This window comes from Cinclus cinclus, chromosome 14, assembly GCF_963662255.1.
Source record: "Cinclus cinclus chromosome 14, bCinCin1.1, whole genome shotgun sequence".
In the NCBI taxonomy this organism is placed as follows: Eukaryota; Metazoa; Chordata; class Aves; order Passeriformes; family Cinclidae; genus Cinclus; species Cinclus cinclus.
In genome coordinates this window covers 15,906,326-15,929,853 of record NC_085059.1, presented here as the reverse complement: position 1 = coordinate 15,929,853, position 23,528 = coordinate 15,906,326, and the positions used below count along the sequence as shown (strand labels likewise).

The 23,528-nt window shown below is 43.3% G+C and overlaps 2 protein-coding genes across 3 annotated transcripts; one reads left to right on the top strand and one right to left on the bottom strand.

Annotated features, from left to right (window-relative positions):
* Window positions 1–1,779: 1,779 nt before the first annotated feature.
* Window positions 1,780–12,153, bottom strand: MFAP3 (microfibril associated protein 3). 2 transcript variants are annotated; one of them, XM_062502206.1, is made up of 3 exons: window positions 12,077–12,153; window positions 7,144–7,604; window positions 1,780–5,807 (listed from the first exon to the last, which is right to left on the bottom strand). In XM_062502206.1, the coding sequence occupies exons 2-3, from the start codon at window positions 7,421–7,423 to the stop codon at window positions 5,062–5,064; spliced, it is 1,026 nt and encodes a 341-aa protein (XP_062358190.1). In that variant the 5' UTR covers window positions 7,424–7,604; window positions 12,077–12,153; the 3' UTR covers window positions 1,780–5,061. The 2 variants fall into 2 exon arrangements, with proteins under 2 accessions (XP_062358190.1, XP_062358189.1); XM_062502205.1 differs by lacking the exon at window positions 12,077–12,153 and having other exon boundaries at window positions 7,144–8,340.
* An 857-nt stretch (window positions 12,154–13,010) lies between these two features.
* Window positions 13,011–22,547, top strand: FAM114A2 (family with sequence similarity 114 member A2). Its single transcript, XM_062501947.1, has 14 exons — window positions 13,011–13,105; window positions 13,274–13,479; window positions 13,684–13,780; window positions 14,219–14,314; window positions 14,606–14,718; window positions 15,682–15,816; window positions 15,982–16,140; window positions 16,493–16,616; window positions 17,585–17,664; window positions 18,272–18,400; window positions 18,613–18,752; window positions 19,501–19,573; window positions 20,119–20,172; window positions 20,904–22,547. The coding sequence occupies exons 2-14, from the start codon at window positions 13,276–13,278 to the stop codon at window positions 21,000–21,002; spliced, it is 1,503 nt and encodes a 500-aa protein (XP_062357931.1). The 5' UTR covers window positions 13,011–13,105; window positions 13,274–13,275; the 3' UTR covers window positions 21,003–22,547.
* Window positions 22,548–23,528: the final 981 nt, after the last annotated feature.

The window sequence follows — 23,528 nt, the reverse complement described above, 5'->3', positions numbered from 1 at the left end:
ATATGGCAATAGCCTCTGCAATATTGTGTCCGCAATGTCCCTTCTTCACGAAATCCTAGCCCAGATTCCATTTGCCTTGGATTCACTCAGCACAAATCTCTTCAGAGAGTGTCCAGTCACAGAGCTCTGCCCTCACAGTGCTACCTCAGCTCACAGTGACTGCAGGCAGCTGAAATCCGAGGGATGCTCACCCCCCTGCAGCCCCTGAGGCGCTGACATCCAAACCCTGCAGCACACTCCAGCCTCTGCACGCTCACTGCCATGCAGCAGGACCCCAGATTCCATATGGAGCGTGGCTGCAGATGGATGGACATATGTGGATGCATTCACATCCCCACTGACGGAAACGTCCCTGAGCAGCCGTAACGCTCGAGTGTGTGGTTTGCCTTTGGGGGCAACAGAGGATTTTTCTCCCATTAAATAAATAAAAGACGTTCAGAGCGACTTGGGATAAAGCCATTCTAATCCTTTTATTCCTTCCAAAAGGAAAATGATTCCATATTCAGGGCACTGTGCAAACAATTAATTAGCCTAACGCCAGTGAAAGGCCTAATTGCTCAGTATTATTGCGCTCATTGGCAGCCAGGCATGACCAAAGAACAGGTACTGTTTTACCAGGGATAAAGAACAACTTTCCAGCTTTTAGGGCTTTTCTGATATTTCAGCATCTAGCAGAACGATTTTTTTTTTTTTGAATGATGGTGTAATTCTCACTTCCACATGCAAAAAAGCTGGCAGTATTTGGAGACATCTGAATGAGCTGCTATCCAATTAAAAAAAGAGGAGAGGAAAGAGACTCAGCTGGTGTGAAATGACCTGGCTGAAGGGAAGTCGATAAAGCTGTAACTTGCCTGAGTTGAATGACACCTTGGCGTCTCCAGCTGGACACTTCACTCACAGAAATGCTGTAACATTAAGAAAAAAATGTATTTTTTAAGGTGTGCACCTAAAATTAAAGTACAATCATCCTCAATGCAGCTCCCTTTTCAATGACCTGTTGTTACCAGATGGAAAAGTGCTCTAAATGGATGCAGATGAATCTGTTCACTGTGGATGGGCTCGTGAGGGGTCAGGTTACAGGAGCTTTAAAAAACTGAATTATTATCATTAATGCATCTCTCATAACAAGGAGATAGAAAGCAGATGCTGACTGAGTATTGACCTAGCCTGAGGAGTATGGGTCCAATAATTCTTCCTTTAGGCAGCTGATTCTCATGGGAAAATCCCCAAATATTCAGCTGTAATGCTGAATCTGCCTTGTGCAGAGACTGGCAGCCAGAGACTCTTCTTTAAAACCAACATGAGAATTCTGCTCTCATCCACACTTGTACACCCCCATGGAAGGCACTACAGAGAGCTTTTCAGCGAGGTGAATCTTTGGTGTTTGGGGTGAGGGGTTACATAAAGAAAGGTGCTTACAATATAGATTAGTACCAGCATGTGAAAAAGGTATGAACAAATAAAACAGATTCGTTGTTGAAGGTCACACACACAATGTGAAACAAAGAAGTAAACAAGGGCCTTCCTGAAACCATTTCAGGTCTGTACCTGTTTGTATATGCAGATGGAAACAATTAGCTGTTGAAGACTTTGAGACAAAAAAAGAAAAGACAGATCCAAAGATGTCATAGCAGGAATGGTCCTTCAGATGACTGAATATCCCAACAACCTCTGTCAGGCCGATTAACAACATTCTGCTGAGCTCAATACAGCTGCTACATAACCTTGGAGAGACAGGTACTCCTCACTTGTAAAACAGAAAATTCCAGCAGAACAAGGTTTTTCTTTTCAATTTATTTTGCAAATCTACCAATTCATTTTATGAAAGTATGAAATCCTAGATGGTTACATTAAACAGTTACATTACAATCCAGGTAATACAAATAATCACTACAAAGTTAGTTTTAGGTACTCTTGGATAACAAGTAGATTTTATACTTTTTAAAGTAAGTCACAAAGAAGAGATAGAATAGCTTTGTGATTGTCAGAGACTTTAAATTAAAGCAAGGAAACCACTGTAGATTTTCCTCATCCTACAAAAAGTTAAGAGAGAAACACTTTCAATGTTAATGTTCAATTAGATTCATCAAAGACATTAAGTGCACACATTTACTCTCAGGGTAACAAGAATAGTTCACAAGTTGTTTGGAAACTGGTGTCAAATTTCATTCCCAGGAAATCACTTTTACCATTTAATATCACCGTCATCCTTGCTTTCAGATGCATAAAAATCCTGTAAAATGCACAGAGCTCCAAATCCTCTCTAATTGAATTCAGTGGGAGTAGGATCAGTTCCTACATTCAGAAGGCACTCCTGAAATCCTGAAATCTTTGCAAAACATCCTCCTTCCCAGGAATGAAATTCATTTAAGGAACAAAATACTGTAGTAAGTCAGGAAAATTCTCAGCTTTCCTATACTGCAATTGCCACTGCAACTGCATTTCTGAGGACCTTCCTGCATGGTCACTCGTTCCTCTTAACCAGCTACAGGATGTATGAAGACACCAGGTAACTGTGCTCAGTAAGAATTTGGAGCTATGTAAATAAAGTATGAAAATCAAAAAAGAGATCAAATCAGCCTCGAATCTACTCTCCTGACACCCATCTGACACTTCCAGTGTCATTCTGCTGCCTGTAAACTGCCACTTCTGATGTGACATCTGTCAATCATAACTGCTTCTTAGGAAGCAATTAAATGGTTTTAGATTTTGTAGTGGCATCTCTCACTGTGTGTGTTTTTAGGGGGTAACATGTTGTGTATCATGGAACAATTCCACAGAAGCAAGGAGAGCTGTTTATAGGGAAGTAAGGCAGGTGCAGGTACATTCTGATGGCCTGTGGCACAAAGGAGATTGAAACACACCATTCTCTCTTGTAGCCTTGACCTCTTGCATCCTAAAGGGTGCAAACTCTCAAATCTCCCCTCACACATGCAACAAACCTGCAGAACCCATTGTAGCACAGAAGTGAAGCCAGCAGCTTCCTTCTTCTAAGAGAAATTGATATTTATCCAGAGTATCTTTTAACACTGATAACCTCAAAAAAATTAAAAGAAATCAGACAGCTTACACAAAACTATACACAAAAATACACAAACTATACACAAAAAAATTTTCACCGGGACATAAAGTGCCATCAAACTATGGAAGCAAAAAAATGAAGCCACTGTTGATGCAGCTACTCGACGTGTGTACAGAAGGCTTTGTTCCCCTGAAGCAGACAAAGTTTGCTACAGTCTTGGAAATGGCACCAAGCTGGTGGGAATGTTACTGTAATAAAGGCTAGCAATTTCCTTCCTGACTAACACCACTCTTACCAGCAGGCCAAAGGCAACTAGGGTGATTTTACTGGTGGCTGACGGCAGGAATTTCCCCAGAAGGTAGTTTAAAATGGTAAGAGATGCTGTCATTTCCCTCTCTCTGATATGCTAACTATAATTCCTTCAGCCCCTTCATTCTGAGCATGTATTACCACAGACAGCCCCACCCTGCTATTACCACTGTGCCTGCTTGTTTTCCACCTCTACTCATGTAAATGTAATGTCAAATCCTCTTAAGAATCCTGAGCAGCCCTCCAGAATCACTTATTCAACTGACATTTCTGTAATAATAAGGAAAGAAAAAAAGAGTTGTGTGAAATTAAATGGCGCTCCTGTTGCCAAGTTGTTAAAATTATATGGCAATATGCTTCCAGTAGTTGTAAGAAATTAATATGTGGAGTGCTTACAAGCTTTACATCTACTAAATCTCAACAGGATATAAAATGCTATTTAAGTGATATAACTTACAAATGTTAAGGAGACCAAAAAAAAAAAAAAAACCCCAAAAAAACAGCACCAAAAAGTGGAAGAAGAAAGTAGATTCTTGTCTGCATTCCGATTCCCAGAGGCTGGATCTCTACAGCTGAGGAAGCCAGGTGGGAGATCCTTGGTGAACTACTTGTGTGTGTACATGTGTCAGCAGCTGCAACTCTCCCTTTTGCCACCTCTGCAGCACACAAGGCTGGGCTCTACCAGTGAGGCACTCCCCTCCTTCAAACAGTGGCTGACAAACAGCTCAGCCAGCCCCCCACTCTCTCTACCACTGCCTTCTGACATGACCAGCCACAGCAGAGCCACTCAGTGTCACTACTTTTCACTTGCTTTATTATAATGCTGTTCAGAAAGATGTGCCTGAGACACCTGTCTGCAGATGATAAATTCATCTACTAGCTTTGCCACTATGTGATTACTGTCATCCTTTTCTCACCATAACGTCAAATACAATATAAAACTTTGGATTTTCTATAGTGAGTGAAATCAGCAAAATGAAAAGCCAGGCAGTGCCAGCCATGCTGTCACTGCTCCCTTCTGTGGGACAGGACCAGGGTAAGGCGTTTTGGCAATCAGCACCAAGTTTAAGCAACAAGCTTTTAGAACACACACGTTTCCTGCAGATGCACACAGAAAACTGAAACCTCCTGGTTGTTCTCTAAGCTGCTTTGAAACTACAACAATTCATTTAATCCAGCAGCAGATCCTGGCACTATTCTTTTTCTTAAGTACAGTACATTTTGATAGCAACACAGAAGCACATGACACAAAACAGATTTGTTCAAGCTCACCACGGCTCTGATCGGCTACATGTACCAAGAGGCAACTCAAAAAGAGCACAGAACTGAATTCATCAGGACAACAACACTGACTCAAAGGAATTTCAGCTCAACTTCATGAAGAAAGAAGGAGCTCACAAAGGAAAAGTTCTTATTGCAAGGTGTACTGCTCAGTTTGGTCACTTCTCACACAGATCTGAAGTATCAAAAGCTACCAAGGAGCCAAGGACAAAGAATTCCTGTTTTGTAACTATTTTAAATACAGCAAGCCTGCTTTAGAAAGAAAAGCCCCGCACAATCTTTCAAACGGCCTTTTCTAGCAGACTGGGATTGTTAAATCAACACTGACAGAAAACACTTCAGAACCAGCAATTTGGAAAACTCTTGCGCACACGGGACTGAGGCAGACCCTTTTCTCACAGTACCCTCGGCTCGCCGAGCTTCCTTCACCCCTCTGTGGGTGGCCGGGCTCAGCAGGTGCCTTCCTCAGCGGGCACAGAGTGGCAGCTGCCGTGAGACACGGTGTCGATGCTCTGCCCGTGGGACTGGGGGTGCACGGACACCTGCACGGCGATCTCCTGGCCCTGCTCGCTCAGGGAGCCGTCGTCCGAGTCCCCGGCCGGGGAATCGCTGCGCTTCGCCTCCGCGCTCCCGGGGAACAGCGCGGCCTGGGCCCCGCAGCCGGGGGGCTGCTTGTCCTCCTTACCCACCTCGTCGGGGTCGTCCACCCGCACGGCCTCGAAGATCTCCTCCATGAACGCCCTGCAGTTGAGGATCAGCGGCGGGAGGGGAATGCTCCTGGCGAGCTCTTCGATGTACCGAGCAAACTCCATGGTCTTAAACTGAGTGACTTTGGCCAGCTCGAGCGTTTTGGCAGACGTGATGATGGGGATACGCTTGGCTATCTCGAAAGCCTTCTGCAGCTTCTCAGCCCCTTCCGTCCTGAAGAACTCGTTGATGGCCTTCTCTGTTTTGCGGAGGTGGCTGCTCATCATGCACAGGCGGGTGATGTTCAAAACGAGGGTGATGGCAAAGGCAACGAGGCACACAATCATGTAGTAGATGCTCATGTCCCCTGAGGTGAAGATTACCCTCAGGGTGACTGTGTAGTACGAGGTCTCGTTATGATTAATGCCTGCACACGTGTACCTGCCCCGGTCAGCAAAGCTGACCTTCGTGATGTTGAGGGAGTTATTGGCAGTCCTCCACCGGTCACCTGCAGAGGGGTTAGAAATAGGCAGAGCTCGTGAAACAAAGATCCCAGGGTAAACATCAACAGGAGTCAAAGCCTGGCAGTGAGCAGTCCACTTCTAGCATAGTAACAGTACATCAAGGACTGAAACGTCCTTTTCATGCTTGTGGCACAGAAAGCCACAACCCAATTACTCATCCTACTGCCTAATGGTAAATTATTCTGCATGCTTGCTACACTACTTTTCCTTCCTTCTCTCATCTGCACTTTCCAGTGTGCTTCTGGCCTGCTGGTTCTTCCTGACAGAGATCCTAATTCTTAACTAGGGCTTCTCACCCTATGTTAAAAGACTGTCCTCTATAAAGTCTCATTTTTCCATATGTTCAGAGTCAAAAGTCAAGTGACCCATGAAAAAAATGTCTGTAAATGGCTCTGTTGGCAAAAGAAACCAGAATTTTCTTGAGACGGTTTTCTGCTGAGCATGCAGTGCTGACATGCAAAACCCAAGTAAAAAGAAATCAATACAAGAAGTTTTATACAGCATTTGCTGTGCATTTATAACTTAGAGGGAAAACCGTTTTCATAACTCATTTCTTCTAATTACTCTACTTTGAACTAATCTCCAGATGGCACTGTAACTACAAAAAGGTTACCGAATACTTAAGGCAGAAAGATGGCCTCCAACAAGATCCTATCAATTAGTTTGATGACCTTCATTAATACTAATAGAGGAAAACATGCATCTCTAAAACATTTTTTTAAATTAAAAACTACAGAGATAAAACTGTAAGAGCCAATGGCTAGAAAAATATATTCCCCTTCAGTTCAAAAGGGTTAAATAGCACGAATTCCATTGTTGGACATTGCATATTGTGGTACTTTCCACAGTCTCACTGGTGAATAAACCAAAAAATAAATGTACTAAGTATGTTTTATAACATATCCTGTAACAAAATTAAAGCACCAACTGCCAGCTCAAAAGGTTGCAAGTTGTGGAGAATTGTGCTTAATTCATGCACTTGTAAAAATATAATTTAAACCAGAGCAGTAATAAATAAAACCATCAGTTAGTACTGGGTAAGATGAAGACTCATTTCTTCTGTATGGACTAGTGGGATGACTCTTGAGCAACATCATTCTGTGGGGCATCAAAGCAGGACAGATGGGCTGGAACAGCAGTACTCAGGTGTAATTCCCTTGCAACATTTCAGAGGGCAAAGGACTTTGTTTTGCTCTCTCCTTATCTCCCAGTTGTAAAAATGGAAGGATAGGAAGAGAAAATTATAATAAAGTCCCAGGGGTTTTCCAATACTGTTTAAAAGAGGAATAATGTTGGATAGAAAACAGCAGGAAAACTCACCTTCATCTTTCTGTTCAAGCAGGTGTCCTCTGGAGTTATACCAAAGGATATGTTCATAGTGGCTGATGTTCAGTTTACATTCAATTAAAATACTGGTCCCCTCTTTGGCTATGATATCATGGTGTGCTGGAGAACTTATTAAAGCTTGAGACACTGCATGAAGCGATGCATTGAAAGACCCAAAAGCAACTGTCCTGTTAAAAGCTACATTTTCCACTGTGAATCCAACTGAAAGATCAGCACAAACAGTCAAAATTAACAGGCAATAGCTGAGCTTCATGGAAAGCTAGTGAAAATTCTTCTTTCATTTAATTTGGAGAAACGAGGTCATATGATATTAAGCTGTCTGCATTGCTCTGAGATAGGAGAGAAGCTCTCGATTTGTTCTGTGATGGAAAATGTCTGGGATCTAAATGCACTTTCAGGACCATCAATTTTCGAAGTGGAAAATAGAAGTAAAACTGAAAAAAAAAAAAAGCAATAAGTTTATTAATGACAGCAAGGATACCATGTATTCAAATTTAATTTCCAGTAAACAGATTTTGATTAGCATAATACAAACTGTCAGCTGAGAGGTTCCAAATCAGAGCTTTGCTCAGAACACAGTAATAAAATGAGGGTAAGAAGGCATTAGCACAACCTCCAGTCCACTAGATGTTCATCTTCCCAACCAAATAAATAATCTCTGGAACAATAATCATTAAGGGGAAAATGGTTTTACAAAAAGAACAAATTGTTCAGACTACTCGAAATGCACAATTATCTTTAAAAGTGGATTCTGCATTTGTTGCCAGAGAAAAAGTGCTTTCTTAACAGAGGAAGAAAAGAGAGAAAGAGGATGTAATTTCTGCCTCCCTCTCCACCAATATCAAAGTGCTTTTAAGCCCTTGTTCTCTAAAGCCAGTCTTTCATTTACCATCCAGAGAAAAACCAAAGCGCACACGCACACACACATTTGATTTTTAGCACTTATATCTACTTACTTGATTTTAGGGGCACAATTGGTATTAGATGCCTAAATACTACAGAATATGATTTAATTATTTGGGAAAAGTCTCCTGGTAGTTATCTACAGCTAGAAGAGGAGTTCCCTTTCTGAACATCAGGACACTGATGTCTACACGTATTTTCTTTTTTGCAGTATCTCTTGTTGCTCCTGCATTCTTGCTTGTTTTACAATAAGCTCCTGTTGAAAATCTTTTAGTTTATGCCACTTCATCTCAGCAGTCATATATTCTTCGTTGTCTTCTCTACCCAAACTTCATAGCAATGTGAAAAATTGTTTTGTCTACGGACAGATACTCTTCAAATTAATGTGCACAGAAGATATTTTAAGACATTAGGATACAGCCTTTAATTTTCTGTCTTTTGCACACAAACCAAAATAAAACCAACTTGTAACAAAATGAGATAACACCAATAAGTGACAATCTGTAATAAATTTTCCTGGAAGCCAGATTCAAGAAAATTTCTAATCCAATATGTGTTCCCTGAAGTTATGATTCCACCTAGACTGCTCCAGAGCCTTAAAACACTATTTACAAAGTACAGAAGCTACAAGCTCAAATGTTATCCTAAAAAATATCTCATTTCATACCACTGACTGTGTGACTTCAAATTTATCATCTTTTCTTCTACAAATAACAGATGTTAGTGGAAGGGAATTTCATAAATAACACAAAGGAATCCATTTACTTAATAAACAACACAGAAACTTTTCATCCTTCTCAAATTACCAATTAATACTATCTAAAGCACTTCTGAAAAATAATGTAACATGCATAAAACCAGGTGATTTCTAGCAATTGTCTTTCATCAGAGGCAAACTAAGCATATTCAAAGGAGGAATTCTGCTGATGCTATCCATACTGGGAATTTTTTTCAGTGAAAGTTAATCTGTCGAAGGTCAAAACAAGATTCCAGACTTGACATCTGATGAGAAATGTGTTATCTGACCCATTTCCATTTCTGTTGTGGCTATTGCCAAGACCAGTTTAACAAAGAAAGCAAAGAAGACAGCTGTGTTCAACTCTCCTTCAAGCTTGACTAACCAACCCACTCACTGAATCCTGCAAGAGAAACTGGAAAACGGGCTCCCTACTTGTTTCTCTGTAAACAGCAATCCCTTCATCTCCTTTCTTCTTTTTATTTTTTTTTTAATCATTGGCCCCACTCTGTTTTCTATCATGACTCTTGTCCTTTCATTTAAGATGAGACTAGTGCAGAGTACTCAATTATAGCATTGTGCTGGAGAAGCTACTTTCCCACAGCTAAACAGTTAAAACCATTACCAAGGCCTCTTTCATTCCTGTTTTTCAGCAGCTACACTTCAGGGAAAGTGTCACTGAGTCCTGCTGCCTCTGAAAAGAAGAGGATCCCATCCAAAGCAATAGCACAGGTCTGAAAAAAAAATTACTAAGGCTGTTGTTGATCAACAACTATTCTCCTGTTTGAAGGTTTTAACCATCCATTTTTATACCCCTGGTATTTTCAGAGAGTTTCAGAGCCTGCAAAAAGCTGCTGACACTGACCTGCTTGTTTTGGCAACCTTATGCAGATACACAGAGACAGGCTGTGGACTGGTAGTGATTTGTGGACCGCTGACATTTGGGTTGCTTTAAAGGTCTGTGACAGGTTGTGGTGGCAAGCGAGGTGCTGTGGTCCCAGACCTTCAGCTGACATCACCCTATGACCCAGCTGCCTTCAGCAAAAAATGTACTTTTGCATCTATCAGACTTGACTTCACAGGGCCCAATTCAGTTAAATCTGACAACAGCTCTGCAGCAAACACAAACCCTCATCTTTACCCTTGAATCCCAGCCACGTAATAACTTCCAGTCTTCTGAAACAATAACCTCCCAAGTGATACTGTAGATTTATTAGAGAATAATCCCAGTGTCTCGTGTACTTTGTCTGTGCTATTGTCATTTTAAATTATGAAATTTGAATTGTTAAGGCTTCCAAGCGTCTGTGACGTTTCTCCTAAATGACATTAGGAATCTCACTCATTTATTTAACACAAGAAATACTCAGCAACATTTTCTCTCATAAGAATAATTATCTTCAGTAATTGCATATGCTCTCCACTATACTTGCACTGAGCCTGCATAATGCATAAACCACTGGTGATGGGTCATTTAATTCTACTATGAAATTCTTCGATGTCTGATTTATTAGAAATTGTTTGTCTTTTGGAAAAGCCATTATTGCTAAGCAGACAATGATCTCTCACTGCTGAGTGCTGGGAACAATAAAATGATTTGCAAAATGTATATTCTTCATCCGCTGCACTTATGCAAAACAGCTGCTGGAGCTGATAAAGGACCCAAAAAGGATAAAGCGTGATCAGTGCCAAGATCCCAATTCTTCAACGAAGTGTTAAGCTCAATCAAGATGAAATGTGCCAGAATAGAAACTGGCTATTTTATAACTGAACTTGAAGCTGAGCTCAACACATTTAACCTTTATTAAACCATAACTTGTAACAACAAATAGCAGTGGAAAGATAAAAATCTGTGATGCATGTGCTTGTATGAGTCATCCTTGGCTCCTACCCTGAAGAAGTGTATTTGTGTCTAACTTAGAGCACTCTAAGTAGTCCCACTGAGGTCAGTGGAAGCACTGATAGTACTTAAAATTGCACACATTTATATGGCACTGCAAAACTGGGGCCCAAGAGGTTACAAGTTATATGGTTTTACATTCACTGCTTATAACATCACTTCATACCTGGAGTTAACGTGAGGCAATAAACTCAGACACACCTGACAGAGCACAGGCTGCTGATGTCTTGCAGAAATACCATTTGCAGGCCCCCTCTGACCCTCTGTCAAACCAGGGAGATGCATTTGGCAGAGCCCTGCAGACAGGATCTCTTGGGAAGTTTATGAGCACAGACAGCATGGCCTTGACAAGAGCCATTCCAGGCGCTCCCAGGCTGCAGGGAGGGCTCACCTTCTGCAGGCACCAACCAAAGCTCTGCGGGGGAGCAGCAGCACCCATGGCCCAAAAACCAACCTAAGGGGCAAATCCACAGCACACCAGGGCCAGCCTCGCTGCCTGAGGCTGCCTGATGGGATTTGTTGTTTTCCTGTGCACATCCCCTGGCTGCCTGACAGGACACGGTGTTTGCTGTGCTCGTCCCTTGGCTGCCTGACACCTGTCACAGGGCACCGGCTGCGCACCAAAACAGGATTTTTGTGCCCTGTCAGCTAAAAACCATCAGGCACAAAGTTTCACTTAACGTTACCGTGTTCTCACAGCCCCCGTATGCTCCAGGTTCACTTGTGGAAAAGCGCTGGTCCCGCGGGACTGGTGGTGGCAGTGGGACACACGACACACGACACGGCCACACTGCAGCCGAGGGCACCGGGCCTCGGGCTGGTGTCACTGGGGCATGATGTCATGCCAGAAACAAAAACACACCCAATATTCTGAGTTGGAAGAAAACCACAGGATCAGCCCGTCCAGCTCCTGGCCCTGCTCAGGACACACTAACAATTCCACCCCGTGTCGGGGAGCGCCCTCCAAACTCTCCTGGGGGCCGTGCCCACTCCCTGGGGAGCCTGGGCAGCGCTCAGCACCCTCCGGGGGAAGAAGCTTTCCCAAAACCCAACCTAACCCTGCCTGGCACAGCTCCAGCCGTTCCCTGGGTGCTGTCCCTGTCACACAGAGCTCGAGCTGCCCCCTCCGCTTCCCCTCGCGATGAGCTCTGCCCTCAGGCTCCGTTCTCCAGCCTGAGCACACTCAGCCACTCCTCGTGTGGCTTCCCCTCGAGGCCCCCATCACCTTCGCTGCCCCCCAAACCCGCCCCTATTGCCCCCGTTTTCACGCCAAAACACCGAGGCGGGACATGTACCCGCGGCCTCCCCCTCCGCCGCTGCCCCCCTACCCCGGCCTTGCCAGGTGAACCTGGCGGTCCCGCCGCTCTCACCGGGACGAGGGCTCCCGGCCCGGCCCGTCCCTGAGCTCCGCCGCCGCCGCCGGCCCCTCCGCCCGGACGCGCTTCCCCAAGCTGAGGCCGCTTCCGGGGCAGCGCCGGGGCCGCTCTGCGCCGGCCTCGCTGCTCTCGGTCCGCCCGGAGCCGCGGGGGCCGCGCCGAGCGCCGAGGGTGAGGGCGGCACAGGGCCGGGGCTGTGCGGGGCACGGCGAGGAGACGCGCTCTGGGGGCGGTGCTGCGGGCGCCTTGTGCGGCAGGAGCCCCACGGGGAGGTCTGGGGAACTCGGGGTGCCGTATGGGACAGCCCCGTGTGGGCCGCGGCGCTTTGGGGGTCTCCCGGGGAAGCGGAGATACAGGGAGGCCTCCAGGGCTGCGGGGTGACCCGGGGTCACTGTGGAGGGTCCTGGGCACATGGGGTGGCGGTCCCCAGCCCGCACCCGGAGCTGTCACTTCCCTTTGCTTGAGGCCGTCGCTTCCCCGTGGCGGGGGCAGCTGCCCCGATCGCATCCGTGAGCGCCTGCCGGGGACACAAGCGTCACTCCGGTGTAGTCCCGGGGACCCTGCGGGTCTCGGCTCGGCCCTGCCTGGCCCTGCAAGTCACTTCGCTGCCGGAGGAGCCCGGACGGGGACACGAGGGCCCCGAGAGCGGCGTGTCAGCCCCGCTCCGCTCCTCATCCCCATCGCCGATCCGCGGTGCTGGCAGCTGGAGCTCATCGCAGCTCCCGAGGGTGTTCCTGCCCTGCAGTGCTCACCCCCAAGTACAGCAATGACCCAGTCGCTGCCTCCCGGCCTGCTCAGCTCTGACAGCTGTCACCATTTGTCTCTTACACCTCTCAAAACAGCTACCCAAGCGATTTGTTTTCACTTTTATTCTGGTGGAACTTGTAATAGTTCTGATTATCTGAGTCCCTTTTGTACCTTCGTTTGTTTTTCAGACTTAGCAAACTGGTTTGTTTTTTTTTTTCCCGTGGAGAGGGTGTGTCATATAAAGCCACGTGTCCCTGTGGGACTTTAAACTTCCAGGTATGACATTTCTTTGAGTCAGAAATAATTTGGTGTACGCATATGTGGGTACGTGTGGCAACACTGTTTTATTTAATTATTTAAAACACAGGCTAATGCTCTTGAACTAATGTCAAAGTGCGAGGGAGTGATTATTTTATTTGCTTTGCTTTCTACGGATATTTATAGTCATGTCTGAGGAAGACAGTGGTGAAAATCTGAAAGATGAAACTTCTTATGAAGCTGAGAATGAACAGAAGACAGAGGAACTTGGCTGCTCTGAGAGCAGTGAAGGGAGAGAACAAGAGACTGTGCCTGTGACTCGGAAAAGACCTGAACCCAAGCCCCCAAGCCAGCCTGCTGCCACAAAGAAGCCTGCAGGTGAAACCATCAAGGTATGTTCCTGTGCTTGCTTGGAAAGATGCGACTTCACATTTCAGCACAGGAAAACTCTGAGCATAAACCCCACTCCTTTCTGAAAATTCACACTGCTGTTCTCTGAAATGAAAAAGCTGCACAAAAGCCACATGTCACAGACTGCTTGTGTTCCTTTCCTCACCATAATGCCTGCATCAGTCTTCTGTTTTTCTTCATTAAAGGTCTCAGATCCTCCTGCAGTTCAGACAGGGTGGGGCTACTGGGGAAGCTGGGGGAAATCTCTTCTGTCAACTGCGTCTGCTACCGTAGCTACTGTAGGTAAGGCTCTTTCTGGTATTTGATAAATATTGTAATCATGTTTTGTGTCTCAAGCCGGTGCTTTAGAACTTGTTTCTAGAGAAGGGGATTTTAGTTATAGTGGCTGCTATTGGAAAAATGTCAAGAGAATTGTTCAAGTAATGGGAAAAGCTTGTACCAAAAGGTACAGTGAGATTAAGGAGATATACACAGACAGAATTACTTTCAAGTTTTTAAGGCAATTGTGTAATTTTCACCTGGTATTTTAAACTAGTTTTCTGCCAGTATTTACAACTTTATTTAAAAGCTAAGATGAAACCTTGGTTCATTACGTTGGTAGGTGAGATGGATAGAAGGCAGTTTTAGTGCTGGTTAAACTGTTTTAGACAGAAGGAATCTGGAACAATAAAGCATATGCAGCTCTAATCCTGTTTTTGCTCTGATTTCTGTCTTCTCTAGGTCAAGGTATTTCAAATGTCATAGAAAAAGCAGAAACAACTCTTGGAATCCCCAGTCCTAGTGAAATCTCAACAGAGTCTAAAAATGCTACAAGAGGTTAGTTTTGTACTGCATAAAAACAACCCTGGATTGTTTTTCATAACATAATCAGCCCCAAAATAACATCACCTTACTTTGCACCTTGCACCTTGAGACTGATAACAAAATCATTAAAATCATACTCTCTTCCTTAGTTCTCTTAGCTCTGAAAAGTAGAGAGGAAAATAATCTGAATTTTAGGCTTGCACCTAGTGATATTTCATGTCTGATGATTTTCTTCACTCTGTGGCTGACAGGATTTTTTTTTTTTCTGAAATCAGGAAGTTAATTTTCTCCCTTTTAATGCAGGCAGTGAGAATCCTGCTTCCAGCAACACTGATGCAGCTGATGATGGCAGCTCCTTCCCTATCGCTGGGGCTCTTGAAGTTTTATCAACCATCTCTACTGCTGTCCAAAGCACAGTGAGTGAGTTGGGAATGCAGGAGAAAATGGGTTCAAGGATGCTTTGGGGTTTTGACCTTTCATCTGAAACACTGTAAGAGGAAACTTAATTTTGACATTTGTGGGATGCATGGTGATAAGCTCTTCCAACCTTCAGACAACCCTTATCCTGGGCCTTGCTTCTAACTGGCACCTAATGTGAAAGATGTCTTGAATTTTGATAGTTCTTTATTGAATGTTGGTACATAACAAAAAAAAGTCCTAATGGTGGATTGTGCAGAGCATGCATTTCTGTGCATGTCACCTTTGTACTCTGTCATCTCTGCCTTTCCTTTGGAGTAGTCAGCTAAATGCAAGGTCAGACTCATTCCTGGAGTATTTCCACTGATGTCCACAGAACTAGAGATGAAATCCATTCTCCTCTTCAAAAACATATGTGAAACTAGCCCAATTGGCTTGGAAATCAGCTTGCTCCTGTGACCATGAGAAATGCACTTCAAAGGAAGCCATTACCCTTAGAAACTGCTTTTGTGATCTGCTGTCTTGTCAATTTGCCTGGGAATCTGAAAGAGCTGCAGATGGAAAGCTGGCTTCTGTTTCTGCTTTTAAGGCTCAAACAAAAGGTAGCAGTCAGGATCCACAGGTCTGGTGTTTTCTCATTGGAAGGATAGGAACTGAATGCTGTAATGTGCTGAGAACCAGCTTCTTCACAAACTAAAAAAAAAATGTATTTCCCATCAGATTGCTGCAGCTGTCTGGGTGCTGTAATAAGCTCTTGGGTGGTAATGTGTTGAGGCTCTTTCCATGTCCTGCTGCTCTCCTTGTGATGATTAGGGTTGAATTTCAGGGTGACAAGGACCAATTTGGCTTTTATGTGAGTGCCCAGCATAAGATTGCTGATAAAACCCTCCCAATTAAATTTCTTCCATTGTGTAATCTTCTGTGAGTTTTATGTGCTGTCTTTATCCAACTCTGATTCCTAGGGTAAAAGTGTTATTAGTGGAGGTCTGGATGCCTTGGAATTCATCGGGAAAAAGACAATGGATGTAATAGCTGAGGGAGACCCTGGATTCAAAAAAACAAAGGGCCTAATAAACAGAACATCTACGTTATCTCAGGTACAGCAGATCCCTATCAGCATCTCATTGGTTTCTCTCATCACTTCTCCCTTCTTTTGTGGTCCTGTCATTAAGCAACCGTTTTTGCAATTGAGCCTAAAGCCTTCTCCTTCTGTATTCTCTATCTCCTGGCACTGTCACGAGGCCTCTGCTTTTCTTTTTCAGGTCTTACGAGAGGCAAAGGAGAAAGAAGAGCAGCAGACAGCTACCGAGGTTACCATGGCTACTGAGAAGAAAGCCCATTATGGGTTACTGTTTGATGAGTTTCAGGGTCTTTCACATCTGGAGGCCTTAGAGATGCTTTCCAGAGAGAGTGAATCAAAGGTAATGGCTTTGAGCATTTTGCTTTCTATTTTGAGTTCAGCTGAGCAGGGGAAAAAGATTAGAAATATATGTATATACATGTAAAATCAAGTGCTAAGAATTTGCTGTAAAATGACTACAGAACTTCACTTTGATCCTTGCATTAGGATCTGGTGTTTACCTTAGGAGCAGTTTGTCCTGTCTTCAGCTCCTAAAGCTATTCCCTTTACCCCAGCCAGCCTCAGTTCCTGCAGGTCTCCGACTTTTCACAGGTTACTGTCCTCACACCCACTGGTTTCTGTCTTGGCATGCATTTTCCATCCTGTTGGATGGATTTATTGATTCTCTCTTTGGCTGTTCTGCCCCTAATCAGGTGAAAGCAGTTCTGAGTGCCCTCTCTGGAGAGCAGTTGGACACAATGAAGGAGGAAATGGAACAACTCAAAGAAGCATTTTCTTTACCTGAATTCTTTGAAGAAGAAGAGGAAGAAAAGAAGGGTAAGAGAGCCCCTGAGGTTCTGAGAAGAGAAGCTGGTCTTCAGTGCAGAACCAGCCAGCCCTGATCAGTAGCAATGGGCATGATGCCAAATTTAAGTTATTCTGTAGCTGGATGTTTAATCCTAAAGCCATCTCTGTCCAGGGGCATGACAGGTAGCAGCACCCTTCATCTCTGAGAAGCTGTGCAGCTAATTGTGTAGCAGGAATGATTTCTTGCAAGAGCAGGGTTAGAGCTGTTTTACTCATGGGCAGTTCATACATCTGACCCTGAGCCAAGATGCTAATTCAGAGAGAGAGTGGGTTTCCTTGACCAGAAAGGGAAAACTCTGAACAGAGTTGTCCAACGTGTGGGAGAGCAAAAAGCCTTCTTATTTGTTTTTTAAATGAGGGTTAGCCACACAGAGCAAAAGATTCAGAGGTACCTTTGCACACAAGAGCCCTGATTCTTGAGAATTACATGGATTTAAATGTAAATTTCTTGCATTGCTTTTACCTAAATGCTCATCAGGGAGGGCTTACACACCTGCACTTGCTATCATTCAACATTTAATGTATCTTTTATATTTGCACATAATGGATCTCACATCTGCTGTGCCATATATAATAGGAGAACCATAGGCTCTAAGTGATATTTCAGACTCTCCAAGGTGATGTGCAAGTTAGTGTGTTAGAAAAGGCTGCCTGTAAAAAAATAAAAAATATTTAAAAAGTAGTTACCTTAGCTACAAAACCAGACTTGAGAAAGCAAGAACTAACCTTCAGGCACTGATATCTCCACCTTTGCAGAACTTACCTTAGAAATTGTATTTGAAAAGACTGGGTTTGATGCATTCTTGCCTGAGGTGGTGATTCAAAGAGAAAGAAAGTAAACAGTTGACAGACTTGTGCAGAACTAGTTGTGCATTGAAGTGCTGCTTATTCCTGAACCTGTCCTTTGTGTGGATTCTTTAACCTTTCTTGTCCTTTAGGAGATGAGGAATTCACAAAAGAAGTCACAGAGTTGTTTTCAGAATTGCACATCTCCTCCACACCAGACAAAGTGATCATGGTGAGTTATTTTCCGTATTGTAAAAGCTGGAGAGTTTCCTCACAGGAAGTGCTTCTCTTTACCTGCTTTGCTTGTGAAAATATCAAATGCATGAAAACAAGCCATATTTTAGATCTTTTGGAAAAGATAGGCAAAGGAGAAAGGCCTTGAACTTTATGGAGCAGAATCATGTGAGCCTTCAACCACCACAACCACTTCAGTCATGAACTGAAGGCCTCCTCTTGGTACAAAGCTCCTGGTTTTAGTGGTGTTCAGGAGCTGGTATGAGGATGAATCACCTTTTTTGCCATCATTTCATTACCCTTCAGATCCACCAAGTGGCAGCAGCATTCTGCAGGCATGTTTTTAAAGCACCTCTGATAGTTTGGTCTTGTTGGTAGACTCCAGCCCCTGGTGCTAGAGAAACAGCTACCCTCAACTGCATCAGTGCAGCCAAACTTCTGCAAAATCCTGAAGGCACTGGGATCATTTGTCCTGATTCTTCTCAGTAACTCAGAAAGAGTTGTAGCTGCTTCTTTCCTCTGGAGAGATCCAATACTCCATTGTCTTGTGGTGTGCAGAGGGGCTTCATTCCAGTCATTAAATATTATGGTACATCTTTCTACAGGTGAGGACCTCTGCTCATGAATGGATAGCACGATTCAACAGCAGTCTTCCTAAAGAAGAAAAAGAAAATGAAGAAAACCAAGAAGTAGAATCCAGAGATGGTGACCAGGATGCTAAGAAATCAGTAGAGGTAACTGAGTAATCAGGGAAAAGAATATCTGCCTGCCGAGTATTTATCTGGCTGCTGAGTTACAGTAGTGACTCACAGGGTTTATGGGTTTCTATTTGTGTGGGTTCTGGGGTCTGAAAGGGCAGTGATAGTATGTTGTGTGATTGATTTGTTTTAGATAATAAAAGCTGCTAGTTTTTGTGTTGTATGCAGAATTTTTATCACTCTTGCAGGATATTCATGCATTTGCCATAAGAAGCCTGGCAGAACTGACAGCCTGCTCCATTGAAATGTTTCACAAGACTGCAGCTTTGTTTCTCTATGGTCAGAAACAGGAGGTGACAGCCACAGACAGAGCCAAGTCCCTTTCACAGTGAGTGCATCTCTCAGTAAATGGATAACATATAAATGGATAACATATAATTACTGATTAAACTGTCTTATAATTCTTTGTAAATCCATGCAATGCAGGGCTCTTGAATTCTGCACAGGTGTTTAAATTTGGGAATTGGGCAAATTGGTGAATTTGTGATAAGTGGAATCATTATCTTCCGACAGAACTCAGCTGTCTCCTTCCAGCTTAAAAACATTTCTTGATAAGAAAGAGGAAACCCTTCTTGAAAGCTTTGTGTAGCCTAGAAGAATATTTGCCTTAAGCTTGTGCTAGTCAGTAGGCAGAGGTTGAAAACATGACAAAACAGTTGTACAAAAGTGATTCCTGATTACCTCTTTGTTAATCATTTAGTGTGCTTGCTACGTGAGATGGCAGAATTACTGCACAGGAGACACTTGGCACGTGTCTGAAATGTGCAGTACTTCCTAATTCAGAAAATGACACTTGCCAGTAAAAAAAGACATGTTAGTACTGTTCCTTCTGGAATGGATGTGTGTCCTCTGAGTGCTCTTTAAGATCTTCCGCTTTAATTATTGATTTCCCCATCTTTCCTCTCTCTGTTTTATTTGGGGAACTTCTGAATCTTCATACGCCGTTTATATCAATTTTGGTTTAATTTAACTTAATAGGCATAGAAACAGGGCATTTATGTATTAGAGGAATGCTGAAAGAAACTTTTTCTTGAGGACTGTGTATACTTCATTGTTTTCCCTGTCTTGCTCCACAGACTGACGATCATGCTGTGTAAAGAACTGTCAGCTTTCTCTAAAGAGTTCACAACATGCTTAACGACTGTAGGGGTAAGAATTACACCACAGTTCTTAGGAATGAGATGTGGTTATTTGATAACGGCTTTGGGATCTTTGCCAGGACGTGCTTTTATTTTTTTTATCTTTACATATGCAGTTTTTAACTTGGGAACTGATCTTTTAGGCCAGGGTTCCTCAAACTGTAGCATCTGAACTTTTGGGAGCCTGGCACAGAGTAGGGGTGGGAATTGATGCTCACAGTGCTAAGGAGACAGAGGAAAATAAAGTTTGTGAGCCTGTTGTGAATTTTCCAAAGCACTGGGGTGTTCCTGAAGATGGTATCATCATTTCTGGATTCTCCACTTGTCCCCAGTTCATTTGAAGATGTGATGTGTATTCATACCCGACCTGTGCTGGGCACATGCAGGTTCCTTTGTTCTTATTTGCATGCTACAAGGCTGCTAAGCTTGTGGCTTTGCTTTCCTCTAGTTAAGGGAACAGTGGGGGTTTTAAACTAACTGAGGGTTTAGCTTTATCTTGCTTGAAGAAATGTGATCAAATTTTCAATCAGGATAATATATGTCTGATCTCTGCAGGTCAAAGAGAAAGCAGATGTGCTTAATCCCTTAATCACTGGAGTGTTTTTGGAGGTCAGTTATGTTAAGGTTAAAACTTTAAGCTAATACTTTAAAAATAGATGTGCTGGTTCTTCCCACTTTAGAATCCTTATGCATGCCAAGTTCTCTTAACTCATGGTGTAAAATTGTGCTTACCTGTCTAATAACAAGAAAGTTTTGATAGATGTCTGTAGATGTGCACAAGAGATGAGTTACTTAGTGAGGAATGAGTGTCAGCTCACAGTTATGATGGGTCAGGAGACAAAGATTAAATTCAGCAGTCTGGATTTTTAGAGTTTAAAATGTCCAAAGTTAAACCTTAGAACAAGTTCAGAAATTAGCTTGCAGGAGTCCCAACACTTCCTTACTGTTAAATTGGTTCTCGAGCTTGCAGAGCTCTGAGGTGTGGTAGGAAAGGGCTGTTTCATGTTCATGTGTTCTTCCTTCCTGCCACAGCATGCTGTGCTTCTCTTAGAAATAAACACTTTTCTCCTCTTATTGAAAACAGTATCCTGCATTTGGATTGGAACTGATCTTGTTTGGCAGTCTTTAAGCCATTTGCTTTTTTTGCCTACTGGCATAAAGCCCCTCAAAAACTTGACATAAAATTGATTTCTAAAATGAAGCCTTTAAAAATCCAGCAAGCACTAGGCTTCTGTTTTTTTCTGTGCAATAATCAATGCTGTTTGAAATGAGTATGTAGTGAGCAAAGCTGATTGGTAGCATAGCTATTCATGTGTGTATTTTGATTTTTGTTTTCACAGGCTTCAAACAGTGCTTCCTATATCCAAGATGCCTTCCAGCTCTTGTTGCCTGTACTGCAGATCTCTCTTATTGAGGCTAGAACGGAGCTATCACAGTAATAAAAATCCTTCTAATTAAGAACTTTTTGACCTTCCCACGTCGTGGTTTCCATGCTGGAGAATGATGTAATGGCTCTTATTAAAGGGAAAAAGATGAACTCTGCTCACTGCTGCTGCAAGAATGGTGATTAAGTGCAGTCTGGCAATGACAGCTCTTACAGCACACTGAGAGATGTGATTAGCATAGTCCAGGCTGGTGGACAACGTGACAGACTTAAAGTGCAGATTGCTTCTCTGTTTCATGGACTGTCTGTGTCTTTTCACTGAAATCTCTCTGCTGTATGTGTTAACAAGCTCTTTGTGTTCACAGTCCAGAGAGCTTCTCCAGTGCTGAAGAGAAGAGTAGCAGCTGGCTAGTTAGAGTTAGCTAAAATCGTGGTGTGATTTTTAAGTCAGACATAATTGGGTTCCTGATAGCTCTGCATTCGTGTTGAAGTGAATATTGGATAGGAGGTGCAAGAAATGGCAAATTTTTGTGATTATGAACCTTGCAGTTCCTAGACTGGGCAGAATAGAGCAGAGAGGATTCCTGATCAAGCTGTTATTGCTGAGAGAAGCTCAGCTTCCTGAAGATGTCTGTACTGACTCAGGGATGTGGGACAGGGATTCTCACCAGGGGGCTGTTTCTCATTCTCATGCTGTGCTTGCTTCAGCATGAGCTGGGAAAATGCTGATCTGGCCCTGAGAATGCAGGTACTTGGCTTTATAGCCATATAGCTTTATAGCAATAAAGGAGAGCTGACTAAAAGGGATTGATTTGTGTTTAGGCACTTTAATGAGAGAATTCAGCAGGAGGATTCCCCTTTTTCAGTGCAGCTTGACCTGTCAGCCACAGACTGTTCACAGACTCACATACTGCTTGTCTTCTCTTTCTGTGGAAAAACACTATAATGCAATGCTCTTTCTTGGAAGGTATGTATTAAAGTAGGGAGAAAGGCAGCAATTTGGTTCTGTTAGTAGGAGTTCTCATTTGCCTCAGAAGCTGCTCCTTGTATGGTATCTGTTTCTTTGTGCTGTGCAAGTTCCCTGCTTTGTTCCTTTATCTTTTGAGCCTGCCCATGGGGAGGCAGCAGCCTCTGTTGGACTCACAAGAGCAGAAATGCACAACTAAAAGGGAATTTCAAGAAGTCCATAATAGCTAATCAGAGGTGACTGAGTGTCACACCTGCCTCTGCACTCGCTCATTGGTAACAATGATGCTCAAATCCCCTTTTGAAAATCCTCTGGGTTTTAGCAGGTCTTGCACATCTCTGCTATACTGAAGGCTTAGAACATTCCTCTGCTCTGGTTGTGCAGTAGAGAAGTTGGGTTTTTTTGGTATTAGAATACCTTTTGGCTAATACTCTGATTTTATATATATATGGAAAAAACCCTGCCTTAGTCATGGTTAGACTGATCAGATCTCTAAAGAGAAAGCTTTTTCTGGCATTTTTCTTAAAACTGGACTTGAAAGGAGCGTGTCTGGGGTAAAAAAATCTGCACTACAATAAAATCTGTATTTTGTTTCTTCTTTTGGTTGACAGCATTATTAAATAAAGGATTTGTTTTGACAGCCGTTTCAGTTAAAAGCTATCAAGGTAGCAGTGGACACAAATGAAATAAAAGAACTGTGGGGGTTTTTTCTCAGCCCTGATTGTGTTTTTTGGGGCAGAGCTGGGTGCAGTTCTGGGGCCAGGACAGCTGGGATTTTTCTCATGGCAGGAAACAGTGCTCTGAACCCAGGCTGGGGGGTGAGAGCTCCCACAGATGAGCTCCTACTTCCTGTGTCAGTGCAAAAAGGCAGCTTTGCTCCTGACAAAAAGCCAACATGTACAGGAATATCAGAAGAGAAGAAATAAAGGTAATGGGGTTTTATGAAGCAGCAGCTGCTTTTTTTGCAGATAAATTCTATTGACCTGCAGTGCTTTAGTGTAGAATAGTTTAATAATTAAAGGAAATGAGGTGATTTTTTTTTTTAACATGCAGACAGTAATTCCTTCAGTCATATGCCCACCTGGATTTTGTTCCAGCAGCCAATAATCAAACGTGCACCAGCTTCATTTGTGTGTCAGTGCAAAGACTGCAATAGATAGACACAAAAACAGTTCCACAGTTGCTGAAATCTTTCTACACAAAGGATTCATCAGAATTCAGCATCCAACTGTCTGGAGGTCTTCCTGCTTGGCCTTGCCTTCTGTGTGAACCTAATGAGAGCTGACAGTAATTTGAACACTTCTGGTAGTGTTTGGGGAGGTGAGAGGTGGCTGAGAATAGATAAGAGTCAGCTAAGATGCTGGCAGTGACTTGGAGGGTCAAAAAAAAAGCCTTCCACAACTGTTTTCTTTCCTTGGGAGTGATTCTGTTCGTTGCAGCTGTAAAAGCTGCTTCCTGGCAGCTGCTGTGGAAAGGTTTAAAACATAAAAAAGGATTGGGCTTCCCAATGTGCTTTGGGGTGTGCTCCCAGGCCTTGCCAACCACCTTCCCAGAGACTCATTTTCCATTATTGAAACGTGCATGGTCAGTAGCAGCAGAACCTCTGGCAGGATG

Bases quoted from the DNA above. Each gene is read 5' to 3' on its own strand.
- MFAP3 (XM_062502206.1), bottom strand. From the start codon at position 7,423: ATGAAGCTCAGCTATTGCCTGTTAATTTTGACTGTTTGTGCTGATCTT. The intron at 5,808-7,143 runs GTGAGTTTTCCT...ACCCCTCTGCAG, and splicing joins GCTTGAACAGAAAGATGAAG to GTGACCGGTGGAGGACTGCC.
- FAM114A2 (XM_062501947.1), top strand. From the start codon at position 13,276: ATGTCTGAGGAAGACAGTGGTGAAAATCTGAAAGATGAAACTTCTTAT. The intron at 13,781-14,218 runs GTAAGGCTCTTT...TGTCTTCTCTAG, and splicing joins TGCTACCGTAGCTACTGTAG to GTCAAGGTATTTCAAATGTC. The intron at 15,817-15,981 runs GTACAGCAGATC...TTTCTTTTTCAG, and splicing joins GAACATCTACGTTATCTCAG to GTCTTACGAGAGGCAAAGGA.